Source organism: Pundamilia nyererei, unplaced genomic scaffold (genome assembly GCF_000239375.1).
Source record: "Pundamilia nyererei isolate P.nyererei 1_Seehausen unplaced genomic scaffold, PunNye1.0 scaffold00065, whole genome shotgun sequence".
NCBI lineage: Eukaryota > Metazoa > Chordata > Actinopteri > Cichliformes > Cichlidae > Pundamilia > Pundamilia nyererei.
This window is the reverse complement of record NW_005187466.1, coordinates 3,028,269-3,043,069: the sequence shown is the minus strand read 5'-3', so window position 1 is coordinate 3,043,069 and position 14,801 is coordinate 3,028,269. Positions and strand designations below refer to the sequence as shown.

The 14,801-nt window shown below is 39.7% G+C and overlaps 1 protein-coding gene across 1 annotated transcript; it reads right to left on the bottom strand.

Annotated features, from left to right (window-relative positions):
- Window positions 1–400: 400 nt before the first annotated feature.
- Window positions 401–12,823, bottom strand: chrnb3a (cholinergic receptor nicotinic beta 3 subunit a). Its single transcript, XM_005735853.1, has 8 exons — window positions 12,386–12,823; window positions 6,579–6,730; window positions 5,147–5,191; window positions 3,875–3,984; window positions 3,218–3,731; window positions 1,528–1,718; window positions 1,159–1,375; window positions 401–954 (listed from the first exon to the last, which is right to left on the bottom strand). The coding sequence occupies exons 1-8, from the start codon at window positions 12,459–12,461 to the stop codon at window positions 820–822; spliced, it is 1,440 nt and encodes a 479-aa protein (XP_005735910.1). The 5' UTR covers window positions 12,462–12,823; the 3' UTR covers window positions 401–819.
- Between the last annotated feature and the right edge of the window lie 1,978 nt (window positions 12,824–14,801).

Below are 14,801 nucleotides of genomic sequence, written 5' to 3'. Positions count from 1 at the left end.
AAATTGGAAAGCAAAAAATGAACCCTTTTAGAAACTGTTTCTCAGCCATTGTTGCTCAACGCTAATTCCACCACATTGTTGAACAAAGACTACTGCTGTTCTGCAGAGACCGTCATGTGTGCCTTTGTGACAAAAAATGGATGTCTGCTGCCACTTAGTGTATATACTGTGTCATTACAACCAATAACACATTCTAGTGCACACTGAAGCTGTTGGGTGCAGTTTACAGTGCTAGATTACCATCTAGCGGACACTATGGGTACCAGACATCTATTTTTATTATTATTATCATTACTACTACTAATCATTTTACCATATTTATATATATATCAATTTAACACTTTATTCTACCTGTTCAGCATGTGTGGGTGTCGCAAAAAAGGACGTAGAAATAGTGGTATTCAATTTTTTCTTTATTCTGATCATCATTACAGAACATACAATAATCAACAAAGTGCATGTGACACATAAAACAGCTCAATATTCATGGAGTGACATTGTGCATTTTGTTGCATGTATAATTACTTTTACATTTATACAAACAAAGATGTTCAAATCATACACGCTACCTTAACCTGTTTATTGCTTATACTCCTCAAGTTGGACAAGTTGCATCTAGAGCATTACAGTTTCCAGTAGTTATTACAGGCTGCAAACCATGTTGTAGGGAGGTAAAAGTTTGTTGCCCGGGCTTGTCTCTACAATAGAAAGATACAATATGAATGTTTCATTGAGCTTTATCAATAAATCATAGTTAAAGACAGACTGGAAACCAAGAACGAACTGTTGGATAGTATTCATGAATCTGAGTGTGCGCCTTCATGAAGGTGTGCTGAGGTACATCTGCAAAGCAGGGGTGAAGATAAGGATAGTTCCCAGGATTGACACTGTTAGGAAGGCCCACAGGAAAATTCTGTCCAGCACCTGAGCCACAAATTTCCAGTCTTGTACAACCTGATGAAACAAAGAGAGACACAGAAACACAAAAGTACACAGGTGTGAGTCTGTGTTGGCGCCAAACATTTTTTTCACAGTAAAACATCCCTCATTAGGGACATGTAAATGACTCTGTGCCACTTCTGTAACAGTAAACAGATGATGTAACACGCATCCAACCCAATTCGTCCCACATCTAGTCTCCCGTTTGGCCACGCCCACCTCTCTTATAAAGTGCTCCTTTTTGATATGACGGCTGATGTAGCGAACGGAATTTGTGGCTTTCTCCAGCATTGCCAACCAAGCTTGGTTTTCATCCTCCTTCCCTCCATGGGGGCCTCTCTGCTGACCGCCACAGTGCCCAGGAACGCCCCTCCTACCCGCACCTCGACGGGGCTTCAGCTCTGGGCTTCGCATCTCAATGTCTGGGAAGTGGTATCTGCAGATAATGACACTAAATCTGTTATTTTATTTCTTTTATTTTTCATGTGTAGCTGCTAACTGAAACTGTTAGGCTTCGAAGGTTAGTTGGAAATTTTATAACTAACTCTCTTAACTAATATTTGTTTAACTAAAGCTGATCTTTGTTACCTGTCTGTGTGTCCCCTCATGCAAAGGAGTCTGGGCAGTCTCTGAAGAAAGAGGCTCTTTACCCAGGGTGCCATGGGGTGATAGGTGGCAGAGGAGCGATGGTGGACGTTAATCACAAAGACAGTGACAATAATGGAGAATGTGACAAAGATCATGATGAAGAGCAGGTACTCTCCAATTAGTGGGATCACCTGTAAATGTAAAGATGAGACAGGTATTCAGCTGTGTACAAACATCAGTAATACTTCCATCCATCCAGCTATCTTTTTTCTTCCACTTATCTGGGGCTCTGTCAAGGTGGCAACAGCCTAAGCAGATACCAGACCTCCCTCTCCCGAACCACCTCCTCCAGCTACCTCCTCCAGCTTATCCAGGGGAGCACCAAAGTATATCCTGGGTCTACCCTGGGTCCGTCCCCAGTAGGACATGCCCAGCTGTAAATGTCATTCTTTCGATCACTAACCAAAGCTTGTGACCATAGGTGAGGGTGTGGACGCAGGTCGACCAGTAAATCAAGAGCGCCCCTAAACTATCTTTTCACCACTTTGGACTGGTGCAGCATCCATATAACTGCAGCAGTGGCCCCAATCTGTCCGTCACTTCCCCATTATCATTACTCATGAACAAGACTGTAGGATAGTTCCTCCACTCACTAATCAGCAAAATTTGGAATATTAGCTAAATTTAAAGAAAAATTTATGTCATGTAGTAGTGGTTTAAGAGACCTGAGGTTGTTTCACTGGCTTTTTAGGATGCACTGTAAATAAATTCTTTTGATTCCTTGTGGTAGAATTTACTTTTTCTCATGTACTCTGCAGAAGATTACAAGTCTTTTGTGCATTATGTTTGAAAAGACCTCTGCTCAGGCTCGTGGCTACTAAATGACTGGAATTACGTGACATCATATAACTCAGTGTACCTCCTAGACTCCAAGATATATAAGTCGTTTCACCTTAGCAACTCTATCAGGAGATTCAAGGAGCTGTTAATGAAGCAGAGACTGTACCCACCCACATGTTTCAGAGAAGAGCTATAGTTTAACACTGTAAGATGCCAGTGTAGATGTTTAAAATACAATTTCATGCCTTTTTTTTCTTTTTTTGCTGTCATGGATGAAATTTGTTTATATTTAACAAAAATTGCTTAAAAAAATATTTAATGATGAACAAAGTGCATTTCTGATGTGTTTCAAAGCTTGTTAAATATAGATTTTATTCATTTGCAAAAAAATACTAATTAGTCTAATACATTTAAAAAGCATGGTACACATTTTAAGAACTTTTATAGCATTTCTACTTACTTCTTGTTTAAACTATCCTCTGTAATAACATATTAACCCTGAATAAAACATTCAGGCAACATTATAATAGTCTATGAAATATGCCTCGTAGTGGGCTACAGACTGAAAAGTCATTGATTCTGTCATTGCCTTTGAAAGTAGTTTTTTCTGAAGGCTTTTTTGTTTTTCTCTGCTGCTTGGTTAATAGAGCTGACATGCAGTTCAAACAGCAGGTAATTGAGAAGGTTGGGGTTGTGCTCCATTTTAATTAGAGCATGCTGTAATTAAGATTGTAGTTAGGATAACTGAACACAGAAGAAAGAAAAATGGATTCAAAAATAAATAAATAATAATCATAAAATAGCCCAGTAAAAACTTGACTATGGAGAAACACTGACATAGATTACCCACCTTTGAGGATGAAGGGATAATTTCTTCTATGACCAGCAGGAACACAGTGAGCGATACCAGCACCGATGTTGAAAGTGAAAGTTTCTCTCCTTCGTCTGATGGCAAATAGAATACCAGCACAGTAAGGAAGGACAGGCCAAGGCAGGGGATGATGAGGAAGAGGGTGTAGAACAAGGGCAACCTTTTAAGGATGAAGGAGTATGTGACAAATGGATACCAGTAAACCCCATCCCTCCTACTTCCCTTTACTCCAGTGGCATTGAGGATCTCCCATTCGCCATTATCAAAGAAGTCTTTACGATCCACGTAGTGGTCCACCAGGACAAGATCCACCATATTTCCATCATAAGTCCAGGAACCGAACTTCATGGAGCAGTTCTGTCGGTCAAAGGGGAAGAAGGTGACATCCATGGTGCAGGACGACTTATAGCTGGCGGGTGGAGTCCATGTTATGGTGCCATCCCAGCGCACAATGGCTTTAGTCATCAGTGAACCTTCAAAGCGACCATCAGCACTGGGAGAAAATGGAAAGAAATGGAAAAGAGAGAGGAAAAAAGGCTGAAGTCACAAAAGTGAGGCAAGGGAGGCAAAAAACAAAGCCACTGAGCAATGCCTCAGAATGTGGTACCAATGTGTGTAGAGTGTTGTGCAACTCACTTTTCATACAGAACAATATCAGGCAGCCATATTGTCTCCGAAGGCACTCTGATAGAGGTAATGCCCCCATAATCATCAGGGTTCCACTTCAGCTTCACATCAACCCACTCCTATAAAAACACAAACAATACCACAATGACCCACTGATACATTAAGCCTACAAGCTAAGTGCATGCAGTTTCTGCACACATGGTACTGTCCATGGTACCATCCATGCGCAGCACCATGGACAGCACCAGGCTGCTCGCTCAGCAGGAATGGAACGGACACTAGAATATGTTTTCCACCAGTATACTTCTCCTTATTTTTAAGGAGAAGTATACTGGTGATTTTACTTGCAAATACAATCTAAGATTATTTATTTTTTGCCCTTGTCATTGTGGTTTAAAAAAAACGACTTTCTATTTCTATCAAGAGCTCACTCGCAGAATTTTTACTAAATAATTTATAATTAGAATAATTAACACTAAAGAAACTGTACAATGCGGCAGATATAAAGTAATGTTTACAATCAGGTGTAAACAGTAATAAGAATGGGACCAATTCTTAATACTTTTTTGCTGTTCTTTTGCTGATCTGACGTCTGATATCTCTTGTAGAAAGTAACACTAGTGTGAGACATTTTAAAGGATGGATTGGGAATCATTAAAAGGTTATTACTGAAAGGCTGAAAATAAAAAAAAGGCAAAAGCAGTATGTAAAGGTTAAAGCTACCCCCATCTATTATATATCTATGCATGTTTATTATCTTTATCTATTATACATCTTGTGTCAGCCTATTGACCAAGGCCAGAGATGTATTGTTCCGTGAGTCCGACACAGGTTTCAGAAGATCATCTCTTGCTGTAGTGCAGTCATTCAGGATCCAGCCTCCTCTTAAATGGACTTTGAACCTCTCCAAATGTAATGAAATATACAAAAGCAAAATTTAACAGTGTGTTAAAGATGGGCACATTTCTTGTCTCTCCTCACAATGTGCCTCTGGAAATATGCGTAAATGGAAAATGTTTTATTGAGATTCATGTGCTCAAGTTTTATTGTCTTTTAAAAATAATAATAATAAATCGATAATTACTCCATAATAATCATTATTTTATATATACACAATGGTACATTTATACCTTTATTTAATCATGTAGTCTCATTCATTTATATCTTCTTGTCCATGGACACCAAAAAAAACCCTTATCAAAATGTGAATAATAACAGTAAAAATTAGCTTACTGAAAATTAAAGATCCTGTAATTTGTAAGCGGTAGAGCTAGTATTCACCTGCCAGAGCCAAACATTTGTAGTCATTAGCTGGTTCTTTTCATCCTGCAAGACAAAAAAAGAATAAAATACCAAGTTCATTATTTATAAATCTACTTACTTGAAATGATAAGTGAAGCTAATGAGGAGGTGAGCAGCAAACCCAAAGCTGGAGACAAAAAGCTGAGTGGCATTAAAGAAAGGACATAAGCCTAAAAAGGTTGATGGGTTAATTGCTTCTTCAGCTTCCTACTTAATAAGTGCAGTGGAACAGCTTTTGGGGTCTCGCACATATTTTAGAGTTTCTCACTTTTGAGTACAAACAATATTAGACAAAAAAAAAAGAGATAGGTTACTCCAAATGACACTTTCACTTGGAAAATAGTATATAATAATGACATGGTTTACTATTGCTGTGATCTTACTCCTATCTTGTGCTATACAAAATAATGAAACCCACTGTATAAAAACACATTTGAGAGGGTGGTAGAGGATTACCAGGAGAAGGTCAAAGACAGAATGCGTTCCATGTGGAGTTTGAGAGCAGAAAAAGTATAAAGTATTAAGAAAGATGAAAATCTATGAAATCGATTTTGTCTACTCTCGTGAGCTTGTGAGGCATACCTGACTGCAACATTTAATTAATTTGGTATAATTATTTGCAGTTTAGACAGAAAACCAGAAGATGGCACTCTTCTAAATGTTATCTTTTCAGGGAGAAGTACAAATGTGAAATGCTGATGTAGTAAAACTGTAGCCCTCTTTAGACTTGGGACAAGCAGCTTTGTGAGCGCATACTTGTGTGAATAATAAATGAAATCTGATTCCTCTCAGCTTGATGGCCTCATTACTTCCTCTCCCACTGCATGTACAAGTCCACTTTGGACTTCACTTTTAGTCTTTCTTCTTCTCTCTTTGTTGTTACTCTCTCTTCCTTTTGAGGTCCTTTAAATCCCTCTCGACACCCTTCTCCTTGTTTATCCTCACTGAAGGCTTCATCTCTACAATAGTTTGTTTTTTACCTCCATATATAACATTTACACCTATTGTAAGCTCCATCTGTCTATTGCCTTGCTTACCTATCTTCTAGTTCTCCTGCTGCTGTCTCTCCTCTTTTCTTATTTCCACACACTCCTCTCTTGTTCCTGTGAATAACCCATTTCTCCTCAGATGATTATAACAGGATTGTATTAACCATATTACATATTAATCTATGTTAATTTATGCAGAGTCACAGACACAGCTGTGTATTCACCTGAATCTACTTTGCTCAAGAATTTGATCAATACCAACTGACAAAATTACCCAAATCCTTGTAATTGTGACCTAATATTATATAAAAATATTGGGTAGAGTAAGCAGTGTCAACAAGCAGAGGCAATGTATAGAGCAATTTAACTAACTTGGCATTACTATACACACTGTATAGTGGATGTGCATGTTATTTCCTCACCACATCAACCAGCTGTGAGATCTTTAGTCCAAAGCGTACAGTGATGGTGTCATTGGCGTGCTGAACAGGCCGCACCCACTTCTGGTAACCTCTGAAAAGGTTCCTCAGCAGAGAATCCTCCAACTCTGCCAGCGACACAAAATCTTCCTGGACTGGAAGGAGGGGAAGAAGGTAGTAGGGATAAGGCCAGAAAGGAAAAATGTAAGACTGTTGTATGTCGTAAAAAGCAGGAGCAGCTGCCACACACTTGTAAAGGAATAGATGTGCTTCTGGAATCAATGCAGATGACTACACACATCACATAATTACTCATATTTCACACAGACTGTACCTGAACTTAACATTTGACCCCCCCCCCCCCTTTTGATGTGTGTAAGTACAATGATTAAACTCAGCTCTTTATTTACCTAAATTAAGGTCATTTACACTCAGTGATTTCACATTCTTTTGACCATTGTGGCTTTCAATGCTGCTCTTCTAACATGCTGTTTCATTACTGTGCAGCTGTGCAAACCTTTTACTGTATAAGACACCGCCACACTAGCAGCTTAGTAAGGCTCAAAATGATGGTGGTAATATGATGATATTTAACAGGTTTCATTTTTACAGTGTTCACATTTACATACTAACACGTCATAGCAAGTTTAGCACTTGGAATCATTTCCAGATATTTTATTTCCTTAATTGTCAAGTTACTTTTGAGCCTCTGAAAATAGAGGCCTGTGTGTAAAAATGGCTGTCATGGGCTAGCAAGTTAATTTAACACTTGTGTGAGACCCTCTGAATTAATCCACTGTGGTGGCAAAATTATATATAAAAATGTCAAAGGCCCAAACTTTGTTGACCTCATTGTACATCATAAAGTGCATTACTTAAAAGTAAAACTAGTTGAATCTCTAAACAGATGGCTACTTACCTCATATACACTCAACATTCATGTGCAAAACAGATCTGCACATAACTGTCACACTTTTCCAAGTTTTACATGTTTAAGTTATGCATGAACGAGCTCTACCACATGTCTCCGGAGTCTCAAAAATAAGTGGGATAAAAAATTAAGTCAAGGCCTTAGAGTCAGGCATGAACACACAGTCAGCCTCGGACTGACAGCTGGTCATGGCCGAGCGAATGCATCTAAGCTCCCAAGGCTGACAAGATGATCATACTGACATGATCACCTCAGACAGAACAATCGCCAGGGGAAACAAAAAGAGCTCAGAGCGCTTTGTGCAGTCAGGCACAAGACATAATAGTCAGTTAAAGAGTGACGCTCATGCTGAACAGGAAACAGTGCAATGAAGGAACAGTGCATTCATTTCAACAAGCCGGGAGATTTTTTTTTTTTTTTTAGGTAAACAGTTATAGAGGAGAACATGCAAGATTATGATGTGAATTTCAGTTTAGTTCATCTTTGCTAAAATATACATGTATGAGTTTGAAACCTAGACTGAGTAGAAAAAAACTACTCTTTGTGTGTAACTAAGATGCAAATGACAGCAGCATTCGTTGGACGCTCAGAGCATTATGTGGTATTTGTACTTGAGAGTCACACAAGAGCCTCCCACAGTAACTCTGTGGCTTTATCAGCTCAAAGCTTGGAGCAATTGTCTGCATAAGAGCCCGATATTTGGCACAGCCTATGGTAGTGTTGCAACAGAAGCTGATAGACAGAAAAGAGAAGTTTGAATCAACAGCCTCTAAAATGAGAGGAATGCTGCAGAGGAGTGGAGAGTGCTGATAAGAGAAAGAGTGAGACAGAGTGACCCAAAGCAATTCCCTCTAGAATATAAGAGAGACAGAAACAGGGGGAAGGGGAGAGGTTGCTACAGAAGGGTACACTAACTGGGGCAAGGGGAATGAGAACAGGCAGAAAAAAAGATAGAAGTGAGAAAACAAACTCCCACTTCCACTTGCATCTTAATGCAGCGACATTGCTCTCTGCTAAGCAATGCAATCTTCTTTTCGTCCTACATTTTGGTATACAGTCGTGATATAATATTTTAGCTGGAGAGGGAGATAAGAAGGGCATCCCTATTTATATAATTATTAATAAATAATATAGGAAACTAGGTTTATTTTAGATTGCATTTAAAATGTAATCTGCAATAATTTATTCTGTTTTTGGCTTTTTGGGAGGGCTATGGTAAATAATGATCTAGTGGCCACAATAATTCGAGCCAAAATGACTTAGCAAGCAAGAACAGCCTTGTAATGAAAGATGACTAGAGACCTGACAGTTGCAATAACAAAAGTTCAGAAGTCCTGAAGTGAAGAGAAAACCTGCCAGAACGACAACGCTTTCAACAGCTCAAGCTTTTATGGTAGAATGCCTAGACAGAAGTCACTTGAGTAAAAGAGACTTGTGAGACTGTCAACTCTTTTTATTTTATTTGGTCTTACAAACTTGGTTTCTAACCAGATACTTACTCTAGATTTCATTACATTGGCCTCTAGTAATTCTCTGCAGAATCTTGGAGTCCATTTTGACCGGGACATGTCCTTCAACATGCATATTAAGCTAATATGTAGGACTGCTTTCTTGCATTTGTGCAATATCTATAAAAGACACAGACTGAGTGGGTCTGAAAGACAAACGGAACTATTTCAGCAGAACTCCAAGCTCCAAGCTCACTCCATGCTTTATTGACTCCCTTGTTGATTCCTTATCAATCATCTCTGAGCCAGAACACAATAAAGAAAATGAGGAAAATGAAAGGCTTGTATATGACTATGCATGCTGGCACTGGTAAAAATAATAAAAGCTTGGAGTCATATCATTCAGATTAATTAGAAAATCTGGAAATGGTTTTCTACTCCCATCCCTACTCATTATCTGGTGGGTACAATCCATGCAATGAACTGTACTGTAGGAATGTGTCTCTGTGTCACGGACAGAGAAATGGGTGAAAGAATAGCAATGATTGCAGCCAAATGCAGAGAGGTCCTTGAAGAAGTTCTGAAATGTAAATACCTCATGAAGTGGTGATGCTGAAACTTAAAGCATGACAGTGAAGTGAAGCATCCAGCTAGGTCAACACTTGCATGGCTTCAGGACAGGTTTCTCATCATTAACCCTACCAAGAGTCTAAACCTAACCCTATGCAATATTTGTAGAAAGACTAAAAGATGAGAGTTTACAGATGCTTCCCATTTAATATAATGGTGCCTGAGAAGAACACCTTGGAAGTATTTCAATAAATTGCCCCAGTTCAGACATGTCCTGTAGAGACTTACCTGTACAGACTCAAAGCTGCCATTGAATCTATAATGATATGAATGAACATTCTGAATGTTTGTACATATAACAGATATGAATTTGCTTTTTTTTAAAAAAAAAGTTATGCAAACATTTGATAGTTATTGGTCATCAATTGAGGGAAAAAACATGCAAAGGACAAAAAAATACAGTGTGGGTAAAATGTGAAGGGTGTGTGTGCGTGCATGCATGTGTGTGTGTGTGTGTGTGTGTGTGTGTGTGTGTGTGTGCATGGACACAAATATACCGTGTATTTTTTTCATTTTTAGATTCCTCTTGTTCTCTGTTGGGTGTGCAGCCATAAGTTAAAGCACATGCTGTGTTCATACGCAGACAGATTACCTACTATTGCATCAGATCTGCTCTCAGTTTGTAAAGACTTGAAATGGGGCAACAACACACTCAGCTGAATCCATCTATCTCCCATCACAACAGGAAGCAGCCCATCTCGAGATTCTCATCAACAAAAACCCAGGAGCCCCTGTAGTCAAACACCACAGGGATGGATTCCTCTACAAGGGCCAACGCCCTCCCTCAGAGAGACGCTTACTGACCCTGCACTATGTGAGTGTGTGCATATTTGACTGAGCAAAGGTAAAGAGGAAAGTATTGATCAGAACACACACACTGTGATGGTTGGAAGGATGCGGTTGCTTCTCTGTGGGGAAATTATAATGCATTAGGTCGAATGTGTGTGTGTGTGTGTCTGAGAGAGTAAAAGAGATTTGTTGATGATTGATAGAGACAAAGGAGTGACCCAGCATGCAAACATGCAGCCTGCCTCCTCCTCAATTTGAAGCACCCCATGGGTGACAACTGGTATGATCACCTTGACGTGACTACCATCTGTTCACATAGAGCGACAGCAGGATGCACCACTGCGAGGGGTAATATGAGAGAAGGAAACTGGAGGGGAACACCTTTTTTGGTCACACACCAGTGCATATAAACAACACTTTAACTTTATATTCTAACTCCACTGTCACTGTTTCAGTCTCAGCAAGTTGACAGAGGTTTTGATGTTTATTGGTCTGTCTGTGTGTCAACAGAATTATGCAAAAACAGTCAAGCTGAACCTCCTAACATTCACCAGGTCACTCATGACATATATGGTAATCACTAGGATTTTCGGGGGGGGGGGGTTTAATTCACATACTAAAGAATCATATTTAAAGAAACTACAGGTTGTATCATTTAACCACTAGGGGAATAATGAAGTATTATCTTTTCATTGTTATAATAATGGAAAAGTAGGAAGCGAGCTTTGAATGCTGAGGGGTAATTTCAGCATTTCCCCTCATCCATGAAAAGTGATTTAAGTGACTCTAAATGTGGCATGGCTGTTGGTGCCAGACAGGCAGGTCTGAGTAGTTCAGAAACTGCTGATCTACAGGGAAGGTTTACAGAGGATGGTATGAAAAAGATCAAATATCCCGTGAGCAGCAGTTCTCGGAGTAAAACTGCCAAGCTGACAGGAAAGCAACAGTAACTCAACTAACCATTCATTACAACCAAAGTATGCAAAGAGCATCTTATAATATACTTTCTTGGCACACTTTGAGCATCATTTAAACACTATGTCCTTCCTAAACATTGTTGCTGACTGCATTCATACCTCTATCGCCACAGTGTACCCATTTTCTGATGGTTTCTTCCAGCAGGATAATGTGCCACGTCACAAAGTTCATACATCGGATCTCATTCCACCTTTGTTATATAATGGAATGGGAGATTCACATTTTTGATGCGCAACTGACATATCTGCAGCATGTAATAGATGCTATAATGTCAGTATGAGCCAAAATCTCTGAAGAAAGCTTCCAGCACCTTGTTCGTCTAAACCATGAAGTATTAAGGCAAAAGGTCAAGGCCACTGAGATGAAGTGGATTTACACAGGCATGTGCACAAACACACAAACAGATAAACAACTTTAGATTGTTAATTTGTGTCTGCGTGTTAAAGTAATGTCTGCCCACGCTCACACACACACATGACAGCGGGAAGAAGAGACAGCAGTTTGATCGTGGACTTCTGTTCTGCCATCTCTGTGTCACAGTATTTTGCTCAATATATTTCATATCAAATTCTATGAGGCATAGCCCGCTCACGGCTTTATTATGTAAGGGAATTCTTCTCTCCCATTGCTGTGAATATGTATTGTATTTATACCGTCCCTTATTGTTCTACTGTAGTGTTATAAAGCCCATTCTTAGTCACACATCCCAAGGGGGGGCGCTGTGAACTCACTCTTTAATAAATCATAAACATGCTCTTTCACCTGACCCCATCGTTTTGTCCTGCGCCCTGATTAAAAACTATAATCATATTTAAACTACATAGCATGATCGCCTCTTTGTCACTGGGCAGAGCCGTGGCACGTTAGCCAATTAGTGTGAATATTGAGGATATAACGTGTTTCGATTTAACTAGACGCAATTCTCCTGCTCAATCTTCTGTCAGTTTGAGCTTTTGTTTTGTACAAATTAGATTTTCTGTCCTGACAGTTGTGCAGCTTCAGCAGTTTAAAGACGAGTGTTTCCAGATTCTTACCTTGCATCGTAGCTTTCCCAAGAGCCACGCAGAACCACAACACCGCAACCGCAAACTTCATCTTTCCTCCTGTCATCAACGAGACCGAGTGGATATTTCCACAGCGAAGATCAAATTATCTGACTGTTCATCCCTGCATGCATCTCAGCAGCCAAGTGGGACCTCCGGAGTGTCACCGCCGTGATGTGCAGTTTAAATAATGAAGGACGGTCGGTTGTTGGTGGCTTTGTACAACACGCACCGCCTTCACGCTGCGAAACACCACCTTGTGTCGAATATATGTGTGTGTGTGTGTGTGTGTGTGTGTGTGTATTTTTGTTTAGTTTTTTTCCTTGTCTTGGTTCTGTCGCCTGTTGGGTTTCTCTGCACCTTCTTTTCGTGCGTGTCCCGTCGCAGAGATGGATCCTGCCCGAGCCGAGATGGGCTGAGGGCGGGACAGAAGAGGGCTGGCTTGTCATACTGTGGGATGTAGGGGGGAGGACAGATCTGGTCCCCAATCAGAGAAAAAAATAAAGAAATAAAAAATAAAATACATTTCTGTGTGAGCAGTACTAGCCTCTATGATTAGGAAATTACATGCATGGTCTTATTATTAATGTTAAATATTCCAAAGAAGTGCAGCTCAGTGCAAATCGACACTCGTCAAATACGAATGATGCCAAAAAAAAAGCATGATGAAAAAGAAGATTAAACTTGGCTGTGTTGTCTCTAGTTCAGAGTTACAGGTTGTTACATGTTTTATTCAGTGATGAGTGTGGTGGGGAGATGCTCGCTTGAATCTGTTACCCCACCACAAAGTGATGGCATGCTGCACGGACTGCACTTCATCGTCACTTACACGAATATTGCAAGTGTAAGAAAGAGCGGTGGTTTGCATAGTCAACAAGTAAGGTAACTCTAAAAACGTTATATAAACCACAAAACTTGAAATAAATACCAAGTAGGTTGTTCCAGAGCTGAATTTCTAGTACATAAAATCCTGTTTGAGTTTTAACAGACAGTGTTTGCTTGCTAAGCCATGACAGGAATAGTACAACAAAGAAGGAATTTAATAATGAGAAGACTAACTTTAAAAGATGCACGCTAAGATACACACCAGCTGAAGCGACCCACTTTTCTTTTTACCTTTCCTCAACCCTTCTGAAGTTCCATGTTCACACAAGGACCAAATAATTGTGATGGACTGCAGTACTTATTGCTTTACTTGCAATAGTGCTGATGTGGTGAAGCACTTTGGTTTATGATTAATGGCTTAAGATAATCTTTTAGGAAGCAGTGACCTGTAAGTTTCCAAGAAGCGCATTACACAGTTTTATAGGTAGTGCATTATCATTACTCATCAGAGAGCGGAACTGATGCTTCATTCATTCGACTAGACAGAAAAAGACACTTACGCTATGCAAGCCATGTTATGTCCATATACATATGCATGCCGTGCTCCGATCTTTTTGGCTGGGTGTGGTTGTATAACACAAAGAAACGGAATCAGTCATAATAATATAAATACACTGAGCAGGGGATGATAAAAGCATCCAGTGACTGGAACTATGCTGTAGACTCTGGCACATCACTTCCTGAAACTAAATCTGATTAGAGGTTATAATGTATGTGGGCATCGTAGACCTTGATTAGAGCCTGAATCCACAAGGCTGAAGATACTCACGCAATTATTTTTATGTATTTTTTTATTCCAAAGCTATCACCTTTCACTTATAAAAGGTAAAGTAGGAGAAGAGCACTTACTGCAGCACAATCTATCTAATTACTTGCAGTACAAGCTGAGCAGATGCGATGATCTAACTATCGATTTTTAAAATGTTCCATGCAGTATTTGGATACTGAGAAATATCTATCGCCTTTAGTTATAATCATATCACTACCAGTTGTCAGCAGTGTAACAGACAGAGAATTTGACCAATTGACAATGACCAGGCTTCCCAATCGGTCAAGCAACTTTACCCTTCTCATATGTAATATAAAATGCATCGTGTCACTGTTTAAAAGACAACTAGTAGAGAACAAATAGAGTGTGAAGAATGGGGTTGATTTATTGAGGCACAACAGGCCAGCAGCCAGCCCATCTGACACAGAGCAGACAGTTCAGATTCATTTGCTTTGTGTCATTTATGCAGGCAATCTAATGAGCAGTTGGTTGACTCGTAAACAACTCATGGCGATTTAGTGAAGAAGATGGAATCCCACTCTCTCTGCTAATTAAGTTTGAGCTAACAGCAGCTGGAAGAAGAACTGTAAGGTGAATCATCCTGCACCTACACACAAACACACATGCAGGTCACATGCTTGAAAATCTGCCACTCGGCTGCTTTTGTTGGCTTTGTGTGTCTCATTAAATGCCATCTTATGCCAGCACCTGATCACTGCTCTGGTATTGCCAAGATTTGCCCAGGGGGACAGC